This window comes from Rattus rattus, chromosome X (assembly GCF_011064425.1).
Source record: "Rattus rattus isolate New Zealand chromosome X, Rrattus_CSIRO_v1, whole genome shotgun sequence".
NCBI classification, from domain to species: Eukaryota; Metazoa; Chordata; class Mammalia; order Rodentia; family Muridae; genus Rattus; species Rattus rattus.
In genome coordinates, this window is record NC_046172.1 from 70,307,351 (window position 1) to 70,330,074 (window position 22,724).

A 22,724-nucleotide genomic window follows, 5' to 3' on the forward strand; every position below is an offset into this window, starting at 1 on the left:
CAAATGCTGGTGCACTCCTTAAGCGTAGGTGCTGCGGTTTACAATGCTTGAGGCTATGTTCTTTTATATATTGGACATAGATAATTAGAAGAAACTCGGTGTGGAATGAGTGTGACCCATAAGCCGAGACAGAGTGGCGCAGGCCTGAAATAACCGCCATTGGTGAGGTGGAGCTAAGATGTTCATGAAGCCAAAGCTAATAGATGTTCCGCAGTAAAAGCCTACCTCGAAAAAATTGTAAAAGAGACAAAAGATTAAATACAAATGTATTCTGAGAATTTAATGTTTTAGTCCCCCTGGTTGTCTTTAAGGTAATATATACAGCATATTTGCCAGGAAAGATTTTTCATCACCAGCCATCTGCTAAGAATTAGTCTGAGATAAATAATTTAGCTTCCTTCTGTTCAGATACAGTTTCACTACCCTCTTCCTTGATGCTGTGAAAAGTCTTCAGAGATAATCAATTGAAAGTGCTTTGCATTCCAAAGCTGAGCCTGCTTTTCTGACATGCCTGACATCTCCCCCCTCCTCTCTCTCTCACTTTCCTTCTTCCTCCCCCCTGCTCTGCAAAAGGATGATGAGGTGACAATTATTAGCAAGGCTGCTCTGAAGAATCACATACCTGTTGGCAGTGTCTGCACAAGCACACTGTCTGCTAAATCACAGACTGGGAGAGCATGACACAGGGCAGTCTTGTTCTTCAAGAAGTGCAAGTCATTTTGTTTTCAGGTTAAAGAATAAATAATGCAGAACATATGAAAGAAATTTAGTAGTGATTAGCTACATGTTCCCTATGACCTAGCAAGTCTATAACCACAGTGACTAGCCTTAAAGACTTTATTTCATCAATAAAGATTTTTTTCCATTCATCAGAGGGGAAAAAAAATCCCCACCACTTTTTGCTTTGGCCTTATTTCCCGGTACAGATGGAGAAGAGGAATATCATACCTCATCTGTCAGAGAGCAGGTACCATATTGGCGAGGGCCATGTTTGCCAGGCTAAGGAGTTTAGATTCTATCTTGTGGGCAGCAGGGAGTCATGAAAATATTTTGAGCAAGAGAGATATAAAAAAATTAGGACTTTATTTGGTGCGTGTTTAGTAAAAAACCTACAATGATAAAATATACTAAGGGAGTGTTCTGGATCTGTTCGCAGCATGGATATTACTGGAAGATTCATTTCTCCTGGCTGTCTAGTTCAGCCTTTATAGCATGCAGCTTTTCAGACCCAGCTGTAAGTGTTGTGCAATAAAAGAACAAAGTAAGAAGCGATCCTGTGCATTTAATTGTGGAGAAACGGCATATAGTGATCACGATCAGCATACCGGTAGCTCAGGGAATCATTTTAAAGGGTGAATGTAAATTTGTTTGTTATTGTGAGTTTTGTGAAACCATTTCTGTTATGTAATTACCTTAAGGTTTAAGTGCTCCTTGCGAAGATAATTTATGCATCTTGAATTCACATGCAAATGCTGTAACAGCCTATACTGTTTAAAATGAATGCTGAAAATCACTCTAAGTAGGTAATAGTAGTCCAAAGCTTATAAAACCCTAATCGTTCTTATACAGTCTCAGAATGTATTTTATTTTATTGTTTTCAACTACAGTTTTGCTTGGCTAAATGATATTTGAAATTTTGACTTGCATGTTTTCATGAAGAATATCATTTGCCTGATTTGAAAACTTAATGTCACCAAGCACCATTTAAAGACATCATATTAAGGTAAAATATTGCAATATTTCAGCCAATAAAGCTGAGTAACTAGGACTTCTATCATGAGAACTACATACTTAATTTCTACAGAGAGAGAGCAGGGGATCTGAGGAGAGGCTTCACTGCCTTCTGTACATCCATGTTATTGGGTGTTCTAAGACTCCGCAACATCATAGTGATGACAGTTATACGTAGAGAGCTGTCATCTTGCTTGATGCAACATAGTGGCACATCTATGCATTTTTATGTGCCTTGTGGAAATATAGTTTACTTTATGACAGTGACATTCATGTTTCAAAGTGCTTTGTTTTAATTGACTTTTTTCAAGACATTTGTCCAATACATAGTACTTTAAAAACCTGCTTTTTCCTGTTTGGTTTGTTTGGAGAGATGAAGGGATATTGAGTAAAGCAATATCTCCCAGAAGAAATAGAGTTACTTCTGAGGTTCATCCGAAGATGCTAACTGATCCTTGAGCAAGCTAGTTTTTTTGTGATCAAAGATTTCTACCAATCTTTTTGAATGGAGAGTAGGAACTGTGTTTTCCTTCCTTCTTTATGAAATCTTGGCGCCACAGGATCATCAAATTGGAAGAAACAAAGTCAATGTAGTCTCGACTTTCTATTTGATCCTACTTTTCTCTGCGTTCTGTTTCTCTTTGTGAGTTCTTTATAAATGCCTTGTGAGTTTGCCTAGATTAATTTCAATTTCACTCTATTATCTACAACTGAGCCTATACAAGTACATTCACTCAAAAATCTCTAGGGTACAGGAGAATTCATTGGAAAAGAAAACCCCCAAATGAGCTGAAATACTTGGTTGAGATTTTTCAATAGAAGAATGGACCATTTCTTGCATGGATTAGGAGAATGGATTAGGGACGGATTTGCCTGAGGTAAATGCAAAGCTGCTCCCTGTTGTGGAAAGAGAGGCAGCATGGGAAAAAGCTGCTTTCCTGGTCCGCTAATCTGTATTAAGACTGTTTCTTCCTCAGGGACCCAGGACCAGCTTTACAGATCATGTTGCCTTAGCATAAGGGCTTGCCATTGGTCAGCACCAGCTGCCTTTCGCTGAGTCCAGCTTTCTCTCACAGAAGCTGCTTCCTGGCTTGGAATTTCTGGCACAGTTTAATGGTCCCATGCCAAAGTCACATTCTAGTGTGTGAGCATTTCTCATTACATTTTTTTCAATGACACACATACACATGCATGCATGCGCGCACGCACACACACACACACACACACACACACACACACATATTCACAGCTCTTCAGAGAATAATTTTCTTTTACAAATCTGTCCCAAATCCATTATAATTATTATCTTTATTATTATTATCATTATTAAATTGTCCCATACCTGTCACCAGAATGCAATAACTGTTCAGAAAGTTGTAGGAAAGTTTAATAGTAGGCATTGATTAAGCATAAGGTATTGTTAGATTTTTCCTTATTGTTTTTATTACTCGGCTACATTATGAAAGTAGAACCAATGACATGGCAATTTAGAACAAAAGACGATAGTAATGCTGTACTTCTTGTAGCATAGTAATTAACATAAGACATGGAAATGCCATTTGGCCCATTAGTGCTAGATCATTTCAGAAATACCTTTAGTATCATATGTGCTCTCTGGTTCATATTATAATAACTTTAGTTTTACAATCTTAAGGTCTTTTAAGACCAGATGGCAACCTTGCATATTGGTACCTTTGCCATGAAGTCACTGAAAGTGAGTCTCATTTGTTCAATTAGCCTATGACATTGGTCCCACATAGAAATAGAAAGGGACTGCTCTAGTCTACTCGCCCTTGTTGATAACCATTACTTTTCTATTGCAGTTTCAGGTTGACAGTGGGATGGATAGAATGATATCTATTTTGGTTTATTTTGAAAACTGCAAGTGAAGGTTGGAAAGGGATTCACTGAGCACCAGCAAATGTGCTCGCACATGCCATGCCCTCATGGTGAGGCGCTTGATGTAGTTCCCTTCTTGTAGGTGCAAGTCAGAAAAACACATTGCTCAAAGTCAGAAAACTAGAGAGTCAAACTGGACAGATTTGATCAAAGTTTTCTGTGTTCAAAGGGCAGAGAATATAGACAAAGGAATATAATCCTTTAGGAGATGTTAAAATTGCATATTAAACATCTGATTGATCTGGTTTGTTTCTTTGATCCATTATCTCTCTACTTAGCCCTGGCTGTCCTGGAACTCACTATGTTGACCATAGTGGCCTCAAAGTCACAGAGATCTATCTATGTCTGCCTCCTAACTGCTGGGATTAAAAGCATGCAATGCTACTCTCATTATTTAATATTTTTACATTTTCTTTACTTGTGTTTGTGTGTGTCTCTGTGTGTGTGTGTGTGTGTGTGTGTGCGCGCGCATGGGCATATTTGTGCATATCCAACAACTGGTATTTGGATAAAGTGTTTTAAAACTGAGTTGATAAAGAAATGACCAAGATGTCTTGGTGAATAAATGTGCTTGCTATACAAGCCTGGGGACCTGAGTTCAAGCCCTGGGACTGCTTAAAAGTAGAAGGAAAGAACTCATTCCTCAAAAGTTGTGCTCTGACCCCCACATGTGTACCATGGCATCTGTACTCTCCCTATTAACAAAAGGAATATTAAGTTAAAGAATATAATTACTTATTAATGACTGCTGCCATGCTTGCTTTGTTGTTTTTCCTCACCTTTGAAGTGGAAATTTTTTTCAATGTGGAGAAATGAGGAATCAAGCTAAATGCTATTAAGATTAAATCAAGGGCCATGTGATGGCTCAGCAAGTGAAGGAATTTGCCACCAATCAAGGCTGATAACTCGAGTTTTGAACTCCAGGAACTAGCCTTGCAATGAGAGGACTGAATTTTATAAGTTGTCCTATGACCTCCATATGCACACACGCATATGCAATAAATAAATAAATAAATACATAAATACATAAATACATAAATAAATAAAAGAAATAATTTGAAAATGTTGCAGAGTAGCAGCGATCCAGTATCTCTCGGTGACTCGGTTTTACTTAGTACTTCCATTTACAGTAAAGTCTTTGTGCTCTGTCTGCCCTTACCAGGTTCTGCGTTTGCAGTAGAACACATCCAGTAGTAGTTTACACTCTGCTTCCCATTGCTTTGGTCTAGCATTGCTCTCCTACCTGCGTAAGTGGGATTATATGGAATCTGTTTGGTAAAGCTTTAAAGAAGCTTAGTTATTCCAGAAGTTACCTGGAATATGAAACATTCTTTACACCCACCTTGGTGTGCTTTTCGTTTCAATAGGCAATCCTCATCCTTTTCAGTTTATATAGAAGCAAGTAACCTTCCTTGTTTCCCTGCTGGTTTGTTGGATCTTTGGTAAAATTTTCAGAACTCCTAGGCTTTAATTTTCAGCCAGGAGCTTGCAAGAGCTATTTTAAAAGATTCGACCTACTAAGCTTGCTCTCCTGCTGACTACAAGTTCCTCAGAGGTCATTATTGTGCAAATGGGTTTAGATCACATTCTGAAGTTATTACAGAGAGGAGCACTGGCACAGATTAGAAAGCTCCACCATATCATAGTAAAGAAATGCTTAAACAGGGCATTTGACTTGTAGAAAACATTCTTGAGACTATTTTCTAAGACAGTGTCTTGCTAGCTAGCTCAAAGTGACTTTGAACCCATGACAACACCCCTCATTCAACCTTCCAAGATCTCACCCTACAAGCATTTTCCAGCATGCCCATGTAATCCCCGGTTCTTGTTATTCACCTTTTTTAATCATGACAATATTTACATATATTTACATATGCATACATTTCATTATATGGAATTTTCTCTTTTTGACATTTTTTTCTTCTATTGGATATTTTTCATTTACATTTCAAATGTTATCCCCTTTACTGATCCCTCCCCCAGAAACCTGCTATCTCCCCCACTTCTATGAGGTTGCTCCCCCACACACCTATCCACCCACTCCCTCCCACCTGCCAGCCCTGACATTCCCCTACACTGGGGGGATCCAGCCTTGGCAGGACCAAGGGCTTCTCCTGCCAGTGGTGCCCAACAAGGCCATCCTCTGCTACATGTGCAGCTAGAGCCATGGGTCTGTCCATGTGTACTCTTGGGATGGTGGTTTAGTCCCTGGGAGTTCTTGGGATTCTGGTTGGTTGATATTTTTGTTCTTATTTTGGGATTGCAAGCCCATTCAGCTCCTTCAGTCCTTTCAAACATATATGTTAGAGGTTGGAGACATTACTCAGCCATTACTGTGTATACTTCTCTTTCGGAGGACCCGAGCTTGTTTACCAGCACCCATGAAGGACAATTCACACTGCCTCCAACTCCAACTTATGAGCACATAGCCCCTGATGCACACACACACACACACACACACACACACACACACACACACACACAATTTAAAATAAAACATTTTTTAAAAAAGTACCATGTAAGTCAATGTAAGTCAACCCTTCCATTAAAAAAAGAGTATATGGAGTTAATCCTCATAATATATTTTAATAGAGTGTTCTTTACTCATGAAAAAAAGCAATCTTTCTTCTGACTTCTGTTAAACAATGAAGTTCTTTATTAAGTTTAAAATATAGTGTAGTTTTCTTACAATCTGTATGAACCATTTTTCTTTAATTGATTCATATTTTTACAAATGGCAAAATTTCATTCTTTTGAGAGCCGAAGAGTATTCCACGGTGTATGCGTGCTCCAGTTTCTTCATCGTGTCTTCAGCTGATAAACACTAAAGTTATCCCCATTTCTTCACTACTGTGAATTGTGTTGCAATAAACGTCAGGATGCAGATGTGTGCCTTAAAGCATCACTGCCTTCATTTTTTCTTTTAATGTACTTTTTGGTAGTGAGATTGCGGACCATAATGGATAGTTCTATTTTAAGGTTTTATTATTGTATGTGTAATTTGTGTGTTTATGACATGGGGGTGAGTGACTGCCAGAGTATACATTTCCAGGTCAGAGGACAACTTTTAGGAGTTCTCTTCTTCCACCACAGGCTCCAAAGATGGAAATTTATATCACCTAGCTTTCATTTCTAGCACTTCTGTTAAAGGAAGCATCTTGATGGCCTTTTTAAAAAATAAGGAGTATCCACAGTGTTTTCCCTAATAGCTGTACTAATTGATATTTATACCACTTGTGTTCTGGAGTTCTCCATGATTCATAGCCTCAGCATTGTTTATCTTATGTCTTTGTGATAGCCATTCTTGCTAGATAGGAACGTGCTTTACATTCTCGTGTGCCTGGTAACTAGTGATGTTGAGCATTGTTATATACTAAATGAACAGTTCTGTGGCTTCTGAGAAATGCCTATAGCTATAATTCACGTATTTGGCTTTAGTTATGTGAAATTCCATAGACTTATACAAAATCTCAATATCATGAGCCCCTTTTCAGATGCAGAGTTTGTAAATGTAATCCCTATTCTGTAGGGTGCCTCCTGTTCATTTTCTCCTTCAGTGTACAGAAAGTTCACCTGATAGAATCTTGTTTGTTTTCACTTTTGTTTCTTCGATTTTCAGGCTAAATATCATAAAAGCTGGGCTTATAGAACATGTTTGAAAGAATTCTTGTTTAGGAGAGCGGTTTGAAATGCACTGCTATTCATTCGTTTTTAGATTTCTTTTTGTTCATTCCTTTGTAGAATTCATTAGTAAACCCATCTGATTTTGTTCTCGTTTGGTTATTTTGAAACAGAATCTCACTATATAGTCACTCTGGCTAGCCTAGGACTCTCTATGTAGACCAGGCTGACCTTGATTTTACAGATATCCTCCTGCCTCTGCCTCCTTAATACTGGAATTAAAGGCATGTTCCACCACAAGAAGCTTTTTTATGAGTTGTTTGCTCTGACTCATTATACTCTGTGCAGGTTTACTGTTTCTTCTTCATGAATATGTTTTGGTGACTACATATGCCCAGGAATTTTCCCTCTTTTTTGGCTCACCAAATTTATTAGAACATATAATTATTCACAATACAATCCAAAAATGTTACATTTTTGGAATATTTTTGATAATATTTTCCTTTTCATCTGAGATCATTGATTTCTATCTTTATTTTAGCTAAGGGTCCTGTCAGTTTTGTTTCCTTTAGAAGACTAGCTTTTTTATTGATCTAATTATGTATGTATGTATGTATGTATGCATGCATTTGTTTATTTTCAATATTATCTTCTGGGCTTTTTGTGTCTTTCTGTAAAATTGCTGTTTGATTTATTATTTATGTAACATTACTTATGTAAAACCATGTGTGTCCTTTTGCACTTAATTGTTTTGCCTAAATACTGTATAGTCTGATGGAAATTTTGGATCAGGAGAATACTACATTGGACAATTCACACATTGCTGAAGACCTGTGGATCATCTTGCTTTGTCATAAATCTCAACAAGTTGATTTTATTATACACTTTGCTGAGCAAACTTAGAGATGTATAAGACCTTTGAATCATCTATTTTTTACACATTGACAAAAAGTAACCCATTAGCCTCTATAAAGGGAGAGTTTGCCTTTATGCTCCTTTATTTCTATCTTATTTTAATGTGCTTTTTCTTTTGCTTTGTTTTTATTGAGAGAGAGTATTTCTGTATGTAGCCCTGGCTGTCTTAGAACTCACTCTGTATATCAGGCTGGCCTCAAACTCAAGATTTACTTGACCTTGTCTCCTGCATGCTGGGATTAAAGTTAGCATCACCAGGTCTGGACTTGGTTTTTGTTTTGACTTGTATTTTAGAAATGTTCAATCTTGTTGTAAGTATTTCTTTTATGGAATATGGAGTGCCAGTCCTCCCACCAAGAGCCAAACACCATTTAAGAAAACCCCTAACACCGGGCTCTGCGTTTACCTTTAAATAGTCTGAATAGTCCAGTGCATGGCACAGCTTGACAGAACTGGAAGATACAGGGTAACCAGGGCAAATCTCTAAGTGAACACTGGAACTAAAATATGGATGTGAGTCCTCGCTGACAGTCTTAATATTGTTCTAGTTTGTATTGTTGAAGAACTGTAGGGGAAAAGCAATATTTTGCTGTTTTCTGAAGTCAACCTAGGGTGAATTAAAGTACCCATGAAATATTCTGGAACATAAAAAATGGTGTCAAGAAATTTTGTTGTAACAGTATGAGGCAAAAACAGCCCTATGTAATATAGTTGAGCATAATTTGCATTTCTATTCAAATTCTTGCTAATTACCATGTATACTTTTAAGTCCTTTTTATGGCATGGAATTTCACAAAGGCCATTTAAATACCACACCCCGCGCTCTTGTCTTCTCTTGTCTTGTCTCCTCTCTCCTCTCCCCTCCTCTCCCCTTCCCTCCTCCTCCCCTCCTCTCCTCCTCCCTTCCTCCCCTCCCTCATCCTCTCTTCCTCATCCTCTCTTCTCTCTCTCTCTCTCTCTCTCTCTCTCTCTCTCTCATGTTTTTTTAAGTATGGATTACAGCACTGCAGCCATTTCAACCTATTGTAAACAGAAATAATAAAACGAAAGGAGACAAAATCGTTTCCTGGGAACCAAGCTTTGGGGGAATACTGAATGCAAAGTATAATCCATCTGTAGCCCTAATTTGGTGTAGAATTATATTCTAATATATTAGTAAAATACACACAGGCCAATCTTATTCCTTGAAATTGATTCCAGATGAGAAGGAGCTCAAAAAATGAAGAATATATGTTGACCTGGTCTTGTGGTCATTTATTATCAGAAGAAGCCCTAGTTTAGAGTTTCATTCATAGACAGCTTCTCATTGAATCTTCTGGCAAAACGATAATGAAGTTAATAGGACTGATAGATTCTTTTCTTCACTTCACAAGAAAGGCCAATGTAATTGAAATGAAATTTTAGGTATTTGGACACAGAGAGACAAGAGTGTAATTGTGTACCCATGTCTTTGTTATATGGAGCTTTCTTTAGTCGTGCTTTCAGCTTAAGTACAGTTTTGCCTTTATAACTTAAATTTTAAAGGTTTTTTGTAAACTTTATGTGTATAAGTGTTTTACCTGTGCATTATAATGTATGTCCACCACATGTATGCCTGGTGACCACAAAGGCCAGAAGAGTACGTTGGATCTCTTGGACCTGGAGTTACATCTAGCTGTAAACCAGCATATGTATATGCTGAGAACGGAATTTGGGTCATCTGCAAAAGCAGCCAGAGCTTTTAACTGCTGAGCTATCTCCCCAGATACAGTACTTTGTCTTTTTTACCCTCTTTGTCTTCTTCCCTCCCACTCTCCAAGTTTTGAAAATTTGGTTTATTAGGCTGGGGAAAGGGTTTATTTGGTAAAATCCCTGCTATATAACTGTAAGGACTTGAGTTTGTATCCTGTGCAAAGTCAGTAGACCAAGTGCACAGTTCTAATCCTAGCACTGGCATTTGATGATCAGATATAAATACATCCCTGGATCTCAGTGGCCAGACAATCTGATGAACTATAGGTTCAATAAGGGAACCTGTTTCAAAATAACTAGGTAGACAAAAATCAAGTAAGACACCCAACATCAACTTTTATCTTCCACTATAAATACCTGCACATTCACCGACAGGCACATATGCACCTAAACACAGGGACATGCACATAAAACACAAATGTGCACACACACACACACACACACACACACACACACACACACACACACACACACACAATTCATCTTTCGGCTCATTTCCTCATTTCATCACTCAATGGTTTTACCCTAGTAGGCAAGTGCTGACCTGCCATTCATGTCTCTCCTATAAAAGAGCCTTTTATTTATTAGGAGGCTGTCATGGCAGAATGAACCTCTTTTTGTTTGTACAAGGCCTCAAAGATCTCACCATATGATATTATTCTTTACATATATTTTTCATCATATATGAGTAGGTCATCTGCTATAAGTCAGGCCTTATAAAGAGGACCTCTCTCAATTTCTTAGCCCAGCATTGTTCATTTTTAACATGAAAAAATATCATACTCCTTTTATCATGAATTGATGCATTCGTTTGGCAACAGAACACAAAGTGTTGATTCCCTCCTCTTCAACTTCTTTCTTACTATGCTTTGAACTCAGTAATAATGAAGTTTATTTGCTTCAAATGTACCCTGGGAGAGAACATCAAAGCTTTGAATGTAATAATTAGTCCTGGATTTTGCGATCACTGATGGAAGAGAGGCCTAGCTAGAAAATATAGGTAGTTACCTTGTCACCCCATGGGTATAATTTATATTTTAAAATTCCATTTACTTGTAAAAGCTGACTCTGATTTAAATGAATTCATGATTTTCAATATGCTGCAGAATCACTGAAATATACAAAGCAGACCTGCTTAAATAACCTGCACATTTTAAATCCAGAAAATTAATTATCATTAGAACATTGCTCCGGATTAGATGAATGACCCTTGCTAGTGACAGTAATTGCTAACCTAATTGGAGGATTAGTCTGCTGAAAATGCACTGGCAGATAGAAGAGGGAAAGAGGTTACTGGGGACATTGAAGAGAAAGAAAAGTCTGCTAAAATGTTTATAGGACTTGCTGAAAAGAAATCATGTTTCTAGGATGTAAATCTTTCTGTTGATGTCCATGTATAAATGTAGAAATTGTTTATATTTTCTGTGCTCTGTACTCCCTGCTTTAAAAGTCTCATATGTACATTAAACAAAATATATTGAAAAGTATTAGCCTATGCTAGGATATATGTCCTTGATGTAACAAACATGTGTGAAAAGTTATGACATTCCTTGCTAGCCAGGTTTAATGTTACCAGGATTTGGAGGAACTACTTCAGTAGACAATTTTGCTTTCCCTAGATCCAAGTGTATCTATGCAGCCTACCTAAAAATATGTTGTGGGGGCTAAATGTGTAAAAAGGACATTTACAGTCAATGTGCTAGTCCTCAAAGCTTCCGATCCTGCTGGGATGCAGACTCAAATGTAACAGTGTCACCTTGCAGTGGTATCATAGCTTAAACTACAAGAGCACAGTGGGGAAAGGAGGATGAAAACCCTCTTATTATAGCCTCTGTTTGCCAAATTACTTATTTTAATTACAAAGGTATTTAATCTTGGTGTGTCTGCTTTAATACTGGAAATGTGCTTATAGAACCTGCCTGACAAATATACACAGAGATATTAAGCCCTGCTGTTTTAGGTCACGGTTGCTGGTGGTACACGCTATAAGCCTAACTGGACTCACTTTAGAGCAGCCACTGTTCTACCTTAAGCCTTCTATGGCCAAGGCCCCAACTCGAGCAGGCCAAGCATACTGTACTATACCCGTACTTTGCCATTTTGACTGTAGAAACAGAGCCAGAGCTGCTCCTTTGGACTCTAAAAGACAATGGCAGTAGACACTAATCTCAAGTTTTGGGTTCCTCGGTAATGTTTCTGGCACACCATTAGATCTTGGGGCTATGTCCACATGAATCCAGGATGACCCATAGTACCTTACAAAGTCTACATCGAGACATTATTACCCTAAATTCTCCTTCCTTGGACAAAATATGATCATAATAACCAATTAGTACAGATTCCATATAGCTAAAACGTTTAACATTCACAAAAAGAAACAAATCTGGAACTTGTAAGGGAATCAAATAGAAATCATAAACACAGAAGATATTGGAGACAGATGATTTCATGAACTAAAATATTATTTACCTGACAAAATATGTAAGAGCATGAGAGGCAAACAAATTTTAAAAGAAATAAATGTGTTAAAAGCTGTAAGATCCAAAGTCCCTTTTACTTTATACTCATATTAAGCAATTGTTAGGAACCATGCAAGAAATATGTAACACATGTTAGTTATACAGCTATCCTAATAGCAGATACTTATTTACTGTCTTTCAAATTCAGAGCACAGCTACTGCTGCCTTCATTCAGTGCCTCTTCTGGGTCAAGACCACCATGGTACTTTCATTCAGGGCACCAGTGAGCAGGCATCCACAAGCAATCAAAGTAAATTTTTTCCTTGATATACATCCCACCTGGTCTTCTCAAAATAGGGTTTTCTTGGCTTGTGCCAAATACAAATTCCATTATTTATATTTATTTATTTTGCTGATAATGTCCTGAAGAGAGGCAACCGTACCCTGGTCCCTTTTGCTGGACTCTTCAGGATAGAATGGGATGTTCAATGTTTGTGCATTTTAATAGAATCAAGACTCTTCTGCCTACTCATTCTAACATAGGATAAGAATGACAGTGTCACATACTGAGAACAGAACACTCCTTTGGTTGCTTCAACATGCTTTTTTTTTTGGCCTCATTTTCTTCTCTGCTGAGCATTTGAGTCCAAATTTAGTAGGAATGACTAAGAAATTTCCAGGATGTGACAGAGCATTCAGTTCATTGAGTCCTTCCTTGTCATTTTCCAATAGTTGTAACAATTTCCAAGACTTCCTCTTAACATTGTAGATGCCACATTATTCTTAAGAGCTGTTAAATCACTCATGCAAGATCTGTCCATGCAATGACAGCTTCCTTATAAATATAGCTGATTTTATACTGTGGTGTAATGGAAATTCCTGCAGACGTTTTGGAATCTGATATTATAATAGGTCGTGTAATTCTCATTATTTAGTCTCAATCACTGAAATCTAGCATTCACGTGAATCAATATTCCATTAATTAACTGGTCTTCAATAAGCTAGGCAATGTGACCTGTCATTGCTGTGGCTGGAGGTAGGAGTGGCACAGCATAGATTTGGAAGTACAACAAGTTCACAGTCAATGTTCCTAAGTATAAGTCACACACTGTTAGTGACCTACATAGAGCCTCTGAGAGTCAATATAGATTTAATCAGTCAGATTGGGAGAAATCACATACAATTGAAAATGAAATTATATTTAAGGTAGGCCTCGAGTAAGGAGAAGAAAGGTAGCAGACAGAGAAAGAGGAGGGTAGTTACTAAACTAACAAATGACATTCAGAGAGGCATGCCTGGTTCAGTGGTGGAGGACTGAAAAATAGGAATGACTGATTAGTGGAGGCTTTTAAAGGAAACATCCAGTCATTGTTTGCATATTTTATAAGCAAGGTGAAGAGTTCATGAGGAAGAGAACCTTACTTTAGGAAAGTAAACATCAGGAGAACAAGGAAGACCAATTAGGGGATTCTTCAAATAGTAAAGGCACACACTAGAGCACTGGCTATAAGTATCAAAGATGAAGGCCTTGGGATTATGACATAGAGAGCACAGGGATGAATGTAAATATCCCTGGGTTTAAGTGTGAGCAACTGAAACTTGGTAAATTCCAGATACTAAACGAACAATGAAGGGATAAGTAGGGGGTAGATTAAGTGTTGACCTGTGCTTCAGCTATTCTTTTCTTTTCTTTTTCTTTTTTTTTTTCCTGTGTCGCAATCTTCCCCATCCTTCAGGACTCAAATAAAATGTTCTCTTCTGTCAATGAGAATATCCTCAGTGCCCTTGTTAGAATTAAATCTGACTTCCTCTTCTCTTCTCAAACAATATATTATTGGGATTCACTTTCCGTACTCATGACAGTGTGTGTATATGTGTGTGTGGGTGGATGGATAGATAGATAGATAGATAGATAGATAGATAGATAGATAGTGAGTGAGTCATGCTCCAGCCATAAATTAATGGGATTCATTAATCGCCTATGAATTTTTAAGTATCATTCAAGTACATAATTGACCATCTAAAAATGTATATGAAGTTAGTAAATACATGCTATCGCGCAAGATGCTACACATAGCATTTTTTTTTGGAAGCTGGCTTAGAATACACATTGATCCCATCCACTCATTCTCCAGTCAGGAATATATTGTTCGTATGGTTGAACAGCATCATCTAACTTAATCAACTGGATCATTAACCAGATTTACTTGCAAATGATTTCTGACTTTTTATGAAAAGAAAACCTACTTTCTAAGGATGAATACTCTATCCAAGTGATGATTTAATTCACAAAGAACTCCAGAAATTTTCCTCATCCCTAGAGAAAATGTGGAGATTTTTTTTCATCAAATGTCTTTGTAGACATACTTTGGCTTTCTCTGTGTTGAGAAAACCCCACAAGGAGAAATTTTCACAACCCATAAATAGAACTCTTTTAAGTTTCTGCCATGTGACAGTTGCCCCAGAAGTACATTTATGCTTTAGTAGGTTGAATTTGTGTGACTCCTGGGAGATCTATGGTGCGTATCCACACTAAATAAAAATAAGCCCCAAAGATCCTCTGGCCAAATGTGCTCTGCAGAGCAAATGGGGGCATCTGGCATATTGTTGAACGTGGTAGGGTTTAATAAAAAAGAAAAACTTGCCTGCATGCTTTCTTTTCAAAGAAATGCTGAGAAATGTGTTCCTCCTTGGCTAAAGTAACTTTCAGATTGCTTCAGATGTTGCTGCTCAGCTGGCGTGTATGCTGAGAATGATATTAAATATGAAAATGGAAGAGGGAAGAACCGTAGAGATAACTGTGTAAAGAAGACCAGTGGCCTAGAAAATATGCACAATGGATCTTTTAAAACCGGGCAAAATCATCAACTGTTATTCCTGATAACATCTCAGCAAATTCAAAAAATATCTTATAACATTATCTTTCATATCTCTCCTCCAAGTGCCTCCTCCCTCCACTACTCCATGAATTACTTACAGATTAAAGTCTGATCTTTGTTTTGTCCCGCTCATTAATGGCCACTTTAATGTATGTTTATTCTATGTCAGTGTGTGTTCACTCACACAGGCTAAAAAGATGGCTAGGTTTTGTCCTTGAAGCAGTCTATGTTGGATAGCAGACTTTCATTTGAATGGCCCATTCTAAAGAAAGTGTAGCTAAGTCCAAGTCAAGAAAATCACACTCCAGGGTTCAAAGTACTCTGGGTTATTTTCTTGTGTTTGTAGAATTATTGTAAATTCGTGTTTACCATATTGTTTTGCTTATAATTGATACTTTAAGGAAATACTGAGGTTAGAGGTAAATTCTATTTTTAATTAAGGTACAATGACTTGAAAAATATCAATTTGGTTTACCTTATGGTAAAAGATAGCATGGAATCATTGTAGAATTATTGTAGAAATCTAGGTAAACTGCATTGTAACCCTGCTTTAAACCTCAAGCAACTAGCAACCATAATATATGATAACCAAAAAATCCATGAAAAGTACTCATATGGCTGGAGAAAAGACTCAGCCGGTAAGACATACATCATACAAAGCCCAGAGACCTAAATTCAATCTCAGGAGCCTAAATACAATACAAATGAAAAGGGAGACAACACTCCACATAGATGTTCTCTGACTTCCACATATGAGCCACGCACATATGTACATATACATCACACACACACACACACAGACGCACACACACACACACACTCACATACACACACTAATAATAATAATAATAATAATAATAATATAAAAAGTAAATGCAAAACCAAATGTTCATTTTCTTTATTATTGACAAAAATGAAGATCCATATGAGTGCTTTATCTTTCCATTCATTTATTCTTGAATTAATCCAGCAGCATATACTTATGAGTCCTATACCTTCCCATTACCTACTTCAAAGTAAGCCAATCACTAATCAGCAGAATTTTCTCTTAAAATATAATATGAATTGCCTTTGATTCCCAATGATAATAACTTATCCTATTCAAATAGAATACTCTTCATACAAGCTTTAACCAAATATGTTCTAACCTCCTGAAGTGCATATTCTAACTATTCTATGTGAAATTCACACCTGTATAAGTATTGACTTTTTGTTGTTTATTTACTTACTGCAGGAACATTTCACACCTGAGTGCAAATTCAAAGAATCAGTGTTTGAAAATTATTATGTGACATACTCATCAATGATCTACCGTCAGCAGCAGTCCGGCCGAGGGTGGTATCTGGGTCTGAACAAAGAAGGAGAGATCATGAAAGGCAACCATGTCAAGAAGAACAAGCCTGCAGCACATTTTCTGCCCAAACCACTGAAAGGTAAATTAGAAAAACAATGGATTCTACTACAAAAACTAATTTAAATAATTTATTTTCATGCTTTTGAATGTGAAATATAATCCTTCCATATTAGAACATATATCCTTAAATTTTCGTACATTTCACAGTACTAAAAACCATCAAGACCAAACTATAAAAATCATGTAAACATTCAGTCATTGAGAGTAGCATCCACTCTCATTTTATCCCCTAGTAAGAACCCAAAAGTATACCAAAATGGTTATAGAAGTTAACCATGGAGGTTGGGTGTTGTGGTAAATAATAAAATTACCCACAAACCCTCACTAGCTGGCATCATCAAGCCATATGGCATTAGTGGGATATAATCATCTCAGAGGCAGCCGGTTCTATGGCACCATGCCACACTACTTCTAGCCATTCTCTGGTCCCAGCTGCGACCATAGCTCCAGCTCTCTGCCACCAAACTCTGCTCACATTCTCAGCAACCGCCCTAATGGTTATAGTATCAACCCCAGAAACCCACTGAAATCAAAACTCAATAAGCTTATAATGTAGTAACCAGATTTATATGTTAAATTCTCAAACCACAAAACACCCACACAACAAAATCACAACCAATTGATACTGATATAAACCATGCACCTAGGTAAGATAAATTGTCCTATTAAAAGCCATCCCTTAAGAAATATTTATGATTACCTGTGGCCATTTAAGGCCACACGGATCTGGGTTGTCCTTCTCTGCCTCCATCTTGGTTCCTCTCTCTCCTCTCTCTCCCCTTACCAAAACTCTGTCCCCGCCCCCTTTCGTATTGCCCAATCACAGGCCCTTCCCCAGCCCTTACCTGCATAAAGACAACAATCTATAGTTGGAATATAACCTTTATAGGAAAACTCCTTGGTTAATATAGTTCTAAGAACTTACATTCACAGTTGTTTGTTTCTTTGTTTGCTTGTATGTTTGTTTGTTTCAGATTAATAGAGAAAAAAGGAGAAAGGATACTATTGTCTTGGGGTTTCTATTGCTGTGATAAAACACCATAACCTAAGACAACTTGGGAAGAAAATTTGTTTATTGTACACTACCACATCCAAATTCCTCATCTCAGGAATTCAGGACAAGAATGCTATAAGTCAGAAGCTGATGCAGAGGCCATGAAGGAGTACATCTTACTCGTTGCCCAGCCTTCTTTCTTTTAGAACCCAGAACCATCAGCCATGAATGATACTGCCCACAGTAGGCTGGACTCTCCCATATCAATCATCAATCAAGGAAATGCCCCACAGGCTTATCCACATCCATAATATTGGGAACATTTTCTTACCTGAAGTCCTTTCTCCTAAAATGATTCTGCCTTTTGTCTAATTGACATAAAACTAGCCACCACAATTGACTCCTTATCACCTAAATACACAAACACATCACTATTCTACTAGAACCTTTCCTTTCTCATTTGTTCCCAAGATGGTATGTTGATATTAGTACCATAGTATAAAGCATTCTAACTTCAAAAAGTCTCATAGTCTTTAAAATTTTAAACATTTTAAGAGTTCAGTCTCTTTACAATATCCAACATCTTTTTCAAGTTCAAAGTTCAAGTTGAATACCTAAAGTCTAATATTCCAAAAGTCTCTCAATAAATTTTTCAAAAAACAAATCACATACTTTCTAGCTATAACAAAGAATAACCATAGGATAGCAAAATCAAACCAATCCTTGGTGGTCATCCCATCTCCAAAATGTGGGGATCTGTTCTCTACCAGCACTGCACCTTTATCAGTAGCCTCTCTTGGACTCCTCTCTTCAGGGACTCTTACCCCACACATGCTACCAGTCTATTGTCTGTCAACCATTCCTACAGCCTTGGGTCTTCAACTTCTACTGAGGATATATATTCACCAGTGTCCTCTCCTTGCCTCTTATAGTGCAAAGCTTTAGCTGCTCTTTATGAGTCCTTCATGCCTTTAAAACTGCTAACACCTGGGAAACACACATCTATTATGGCTGCCAGCAAAAGGTACCACCTTGGCCACCACTGGACCATAGTTCTCAGTGTTGACCCTAAGGAAACCCTTCCCAGAAAATGTTGCCTCAGTGATTCTACTATCTTCTTAATTACATCAGATTCTTTAGTCCCAGATGACATTACCCCAACAGAGCAAAAGTTTAACTTTGGTAGATATTAATTCAAAATATCAAGTGACCCCACGAAGTCTTCAAGGTACTCTAAAAGCTCCCTCTGAAACTTCAAAAGCCACATCTCCATCACATGCATTGATTTTAGGTGTGTACACACACACACACACACACACACACACACACACACACACACACACATATACGTATATATCTATATATAAATTTGTTCCCATAACGTGTCACTAAGCTCTGAATTCTCAGTTGCTTTTCCAGCACAAATTCCAAAGTTCTTCCACAGTCCTCCCTAAAACATGCTCAGGTCTGTCACAGAAATACCCAATGACCTGGTACTAAATTTTGTTTTAGTAAGGGTTACTATTGCTGTGATAAAACTCCATTACCATAAACAAGTTGGGGAGGAAAGAGTTTATTTTGCTTTCACTTTCACATCACAGTTTATCAACAAAGGAAGTCAGGGCAGAAACCCAGAGGCAAGAACTAAATCACACACCAGGGATGAACACTGCTGCTCACTGGCTTGTTCAGTCTGCTTTCTTATAGCACCCAGGAGCAGCAACTCAGTGCTGACACCCAACACACAGTGAGCTGGACCATCCCAAATCAATCAAGAAAATGTTAGCCTACAGTCCAATCCTGTCAGGGCATTTTCTTAATTGAGATCTCCTTTTCGCAAATAATACTAGTTTGTATCAGGTAAAATGATAGACATAAAACTAGCCAGAAGAGTTATTAACATAAAGTTGGAAATATTAGAGGGCAGGCAGCATAGACATGAAACAGAAAGTGCAAATAAAATAGGAGATTTCCTACCTAAGATTACAGTAGAGACTTCTTACCCTTACCTACATGTGCACACATGTTAAAATAAGTGTCACACTGTTTTACTGCTCATTTTCTAGAGCCAGAACACTCAAGTTCAAGCTCCAGCTTCATTGTTCCCTAACTGCATGGTTGGATTGTGTGTGTGTTTGGTTTGGTTGATTGTGACAGATTCTTCACTTATGTAGATTTCTAGTTACAGCTGGCTTCAAAATCTTTGTCATCACCCCTCAGCCTCCAAAATACCAGAATTCTAGTGATTTGCTGCCATGCTCTATTGTTAACCAAATGATCTTGAAATGTTGCTTACTTACATGTGCCTCATGATCATCAGTTCAATATAAGAATACTCACTAGGTTGGTGGTTCTTGACTGTTATCCCAGCACTTAGTAGGTTAGCACAGGAGAGGCCGTAGAGGCCAATCTGGTCTACCTAGTGTTACCAGAACAGCGTAGGCTACAGTCAGACCCTATGTTAAATTTCTTAAATGAGTTTTTATATCATATAGATATAGCATTCTTACAAGGACAAAATGTAGTGATATATATGCTGAACTTAACATTTAGCACGTTGTGCTCTGCCAGTATATGAAAGTGCTGTTTTTATAGCGCAACTGTAATAATTGTTACCATTTATTATACTAGACTCATGCTAATACCTTTAGAGTTTTATTTTAAAGTATGGTGAAAGTCAATGTTTTAAAACGTGTAAACTATTAATATTAAGCTTTCATAAATTATATTTAAACATCTGAGAGCTTTATGAAATGTGTTTTCATTAATCCTTGCACATAATATTGTGATAGAAGTTGGGCATTAAAATCCCTTACAGGGGACTAAATGAGAAAAAGAATTCACTTAATCTAGTCCCATCCACTCTGCCAAGTACTTATTATGTTTGTGTTAGTAAGCAAAAGAAATATTTTGGTCTTTTTGGTATAAGTTTCTTTTCAGTTATCAAAACTAAATCTTTTGATAAATAAAAGTTGTTTATTGTGTTTAAGATATTGTTTTAAAATGTATTCACTGTAAAATGTCTACGTTGAGATAACAAATATGAGCTTTGCTTCCTGGACTTAGAAGTTTTAAAGTGAAAATACCTAGGATCTGTTATAGAAATTTTGAATATACAATACATTGGTGTGCCCCTTTAAAGCTCTTTTACACCATCTCTGTGCTTTTCAGTGGCCATGTACAAGGAGCCCTCTCTGCATGATCTCACGGAGTTCTCCCGATCCGGAAGTGGGACCCCGACCAAGAGCAGAAGCGTCTCTGGTGTACTGAATGGAGGCAAATCCATGAGCCACAATGAATCAACGTAGCCAGTGAGGGCAAAACGAGGGCTCTATAACAGAACCTTACCTCCAGGTGCTGTTGAATTCTTCTAACAGTCCTTCATCCAAAAGTTCAAACTTATCAGTGAGGTTTTCCAAACACACAGGCAGAGTTCCCTATTCTATCTGCCATTATATCTTGTTATCATCCGTACTAAAGCCCCATAATTTAGATTAAGCTTGTGCAAAAAGAATGCCAAGCATTATCAGTGAACTAAACCTGGAAGAAGGACTGCCAAATTTTCTCATGATCTCACCTATACTTTGGGGATAGATAACAGAGCAAAAATATTTAACAGCACGAATGCTGGTCAATTTGCTTCCCAACTAAGAAAATGTAAAAGACCACAGTAATTATTAACAAAACAAAACAAAACAATAAAGTTAACTGCTTAAATGTTTTGTAGGGGCAAACAAATTCTGTGAACTGTGCTGTTTTCTTGGCTTCGTGTTTTCTATCTCTGCTTGATTCAAATGTACTCTTTACTTTCATATAGTGCAACTTTATGGTTTCTGAAAATTAATGGTTCTATTGACTCTGTCACTTAATCCAAATCAACCAAGGTCAGGGTTGAATCTGAATTGGCATCTGAGACTCAGAGTAACGGCGTTCTTAAGGTTTTTCCTCTTTCTCCCTCTCCTTCCTACCGTCCCTCTTCCTCTCTCTCCTTTTTCTGTTGTCAATTAGAACTGTAGCATTCTGGTCAAGTTCTTGTGCTGTACTTTGTGCGTAGAAATTGAGTTGTATCGTCAACCCCAGTCAGTAAGATAAGTTGAAACAAGATTATCCTCAAGTGTAGATTTCTCTTAATTCCATTCGTGTATCACGTTAATCTATTGTTGTGGCTTCTTGTGTAAAGACAGGAACTGTGGAACAGTGGCATTGTCTTTCTCGTGTTGTTTAAATAAGAAATGTCTCATCTGTACATGTAAAAGTCCTTCTGTCATTGGATTTGGCACGTGAACATTGTATACAAGACAATGTTAAGACTGGTTCCCCCTAAACAACATATATTATACTTGCTACTGGAAAAGTGTTTAAGACTTAGCTAGGTTTCCATTTAGATCTTCATATCTGTTGCATGGAAGAAAGTTGGAATCTTGGCATAGAGTTGCATGATATGTAAGATTTGTGCATTAATAATTGTTAAACTCTGTGTTCCAAAAGTGAACATAGCATGTACAGGCAGTTTTTCTGCCCTGTGCATAAAAAGTTAAAAAAAGTTGTTTAATATTTGTTGTTGTATACCCAAATACGCACCGAATAAACTCTTTATATTCATTCAAAGAAAAAAAACTTCAGTGTGAATTTATTATACATTATGTGCCATCAATGATATTAGAAGCTGGACTTAATCCCTAAATTTCATGTATAAGGTTATTGACTTCACATAAGCTCCACTTTATGTTCATGTGAACACTGTTAAACTGTGTCCTTTGTCCTCAGCTTTTGGGTTAAGCACTCAAGAATCCTCCTTTGTTATTCAGCAATCAACCTGTACCAGGATCTCTGAGCTGGCGATATGTTTTGCATTTATTGTTTTCCCCTTCCCTTGGCTCATTTCACTCCTCTGTAGAGGAAAAATAAAACTAAATAGCTAAAGTCCTTTCCATCTCAGAGATTGTAAGGAAAATGTAAGCATTCTTCTCTGTGCTTGCTTTGTATCTAGCTGCCCAGAGCTGTTTGGGTCTGACAAGGAAGACTGGAGTACTCAACATGGCAAGAATGGAGCAAAACAAACAAAAGGCTGTGTTTCAAAG

General features: G+C 37.4%; 1 protein-coding gene across 1 annotated transcript; it reads left to right on the top strand.

Annotated features, from left to right (window-relative positions):
• The first annotated feature begins 15,849 nt into the window (after nucleotides 1-15,849).
• Nucleotides 15,850-22,260, top strand: LOC116887982 (fibroblast growth factor 13). Its single transcript, XM_032889418.1, has 3 exons — nucleotides 15,850-15,873; nucleotides 16,470-16,668; nucleotides 20,815-22,260. The coding sequence occupies exons 1-3, from the start codon at nucleotides 15,850-15,852 to the stop codon at nucleotides 20,949-20,951; spliced, it is 360 nt and encodes a 119-aa protein (XP_032745309.1). The 3' UTR covers nucleotides 20,952-22,260.
• The last annotated feature ends 464 nt before the right edge of the window (nucleotides 22,261-22,724 follow it).